General features: G+C 40.5%; 1 protein-coding gene across 1 annotated transcript; it reads right to left on the bottom strand.

Annotated features, from left to right (window-relative positions):
- Nucleotides 1–7: 7 nt before the first annotated feature.
- LOC118732601 (transcription factor E2F2-like) lies at nt 8–1,369 on the bottom strand (the record flags this gene model as incomplete). The annotated part of the gene is made up of 4 exons (XM_036461733.1): nt 1,090–1,369; nt 743–852; nt 415–670; nt 8–356 (listed from the first exon to the last, which is right to left on the bottom strand). Coding segments are annotated over exons 1-4 (889 nt in total), but the record flags the coding sequence as incomplete, so codon positions are not given.
- Between the last annotated feature and the right edge of the window lie 583 nt (nt 1,370–1,952).

The raw sequence follows: 1,952 nt of genomic DNA, 5'->3' as shown, positions 1-1,952 counted from the left end.
AACAGATTGATAAGAATTTTTTGCTTCGCACCTAAATTTGGATCATCCGGAAAAAATCGGCGCAATGAGTGTTTGGACAATGAATTTTTAAAAATTATACGAACCGCGAGTTGATTTTCTAACTCATCCTGTTCTTTCTTTTGGTCAGGATTACAAAAGTACGTATGCTCATCAGTGACTAGAGTTGGCTTAGTGGATGAGCTCGTTCGTGAGCCATTCGATGAAGAGGGTGAAGGTGTTTCTAAGCGGGAGATTAATGGCGCAGTTTCTGGTTTAGGCGCTATGCAAGTACCTTGTTGCGTTACCAGCCACACGTCAACTTTGCCGCCATTGTCCAGCGATACATACAAAGATTTCTGCAATATATACAAATTTTATAAATATTACGGGCGGATAAAAAACCATGTTACATACGCGTCCAGGCTCTATTTTGACCTCCTCATCATGGTTAGGTATTACAAGAACTACATTATCTCCGTAAGTGGAAAGCAAGTCATCGCGCGTCACATATGCGTACGACTTGTTAACCGCATCATTTTTAACATACTTCAAATTGCGACGAGCATATTCTAATTGCAGATCTACATCGGCTTCGAGCGCTTTCAAATGTCTGGCTCGCGCATGCGCCGCTCGCAGACTTTCCCGACCTGTACTTGTGTTTAATGCGCCGCTGTCCAGAGTAATAATGAAACAAATTTTATAATCAATAAATTAAACCCAGTCATGCTTCAATATAACTTACCACCATCGCACTGTACTGCTGTGCCGTGTCTTTTCAATCAAGCCCACGCCTTCCAAAACGTTTGTTATGTCGTAGATTCTACGTTTTTGCACATCCAAAAGCTCAGTTGCCTGACGAGAAATCAATTTGTTGAACTTAATGCATACATACATTTGCGCAATAAAATATTACAAGTGCTACTGCCCGCCAATCATAATCTTTCGAACTACATACATTTGCCTTTTATATGTTGTTGAAGCGCCAAACACAGTTATATATTGCGCACCACCCTTCACATTACCCCACCCACTTCAATCAAAATCTATAAATGCATGCAGAGCAAGAATATTAACTTCTTTGCAAGTTACCTCTTTGAGATCAATTCGTCCATGGTTTTGCTTCATCAAACGCACGAATTTCTGTGTAAGTACCACTAGGGATCCAACAGCGCGATGTTGTTCCTGCCTGGTTGGGGTGGGCGCGGAGCCATTCAGCACTACTCGTTCGCTCATTATTGCATCTCGCACAGCTTTCGCATTCATGGTGGGAACAAAATACGGGTGGGGTTTAGTACCGCTCACAACTATTTCGGGCTATTCCGTCCAAATGGGTGGCCCGATCCAAAAAAAAATTTCACACACTTGTAGTCAAGGGTCCACGCAATATTTTAACACTCACTTTTGTAAATTTTGGTTACTAATTTATTTACAAATTGGGTTTGAAATATGCCCTTTTTTGTAAAATTCGGAAATTAGCGTACATTTATCACTCCTATTCTGCTTAAATTAGCCACTTCACCAATATATTTTTATATTCCCCTTCACTTTACACTTTACTTGATTTGTTATAACTTGCTTTACGACTTTAATATTAACCAATTCATCACAATTCATTAAATAAAAACACCTTCAAAATCACGCGTCTGACTTTGGTTGCATATGCAAATTAAATGGCGGAGTTCAGCTGTCAAACTCCAAAAGATGCAAAAGAATGAGAGACAAAAGAAGATAGGATATAACCCAGTAAGCATTAAAAATATACAAAGGTGTTCTCTGCAAAAGGTGTTCAGCTCCTTTTCTTCGCAAAACAGAAAGGAGAATTCTACTGCCTGAGGGTTATAATCCCTAAGTGCGGCCGAAGGCCGCCTACGCAGAAAGGTGTTCTCTGCAAAAGGTGTTCAGCCCCCCCTTCTTTGGCAACACAGAAAGGAGAATTCTACTGCCTGAGGGTT

This window comes from Rhagoletis pomonella, unplaced genomic scaffold, assembly GCF_013731165.1.
Source record: "Rhagoletis pomonella isolate Grant_MI unplaced genomic scaffold, Rhpom_1.0 Rhpom_scaffold_23083, whole genome shotgun sequence".
Taxonomy (NCBI): domain Eukaryota; kingdom Metazoa; phylum Arthropoda; class Insecta; order Diptera; family Tephritidae; genus Rhagoletis; species Rhagoletis pomonella.
The sequence above is the reverse complement of the archived record's forward strand: the minus strand, read 5'-3'. Positions and strand labels throughout refer to the sequence as shown.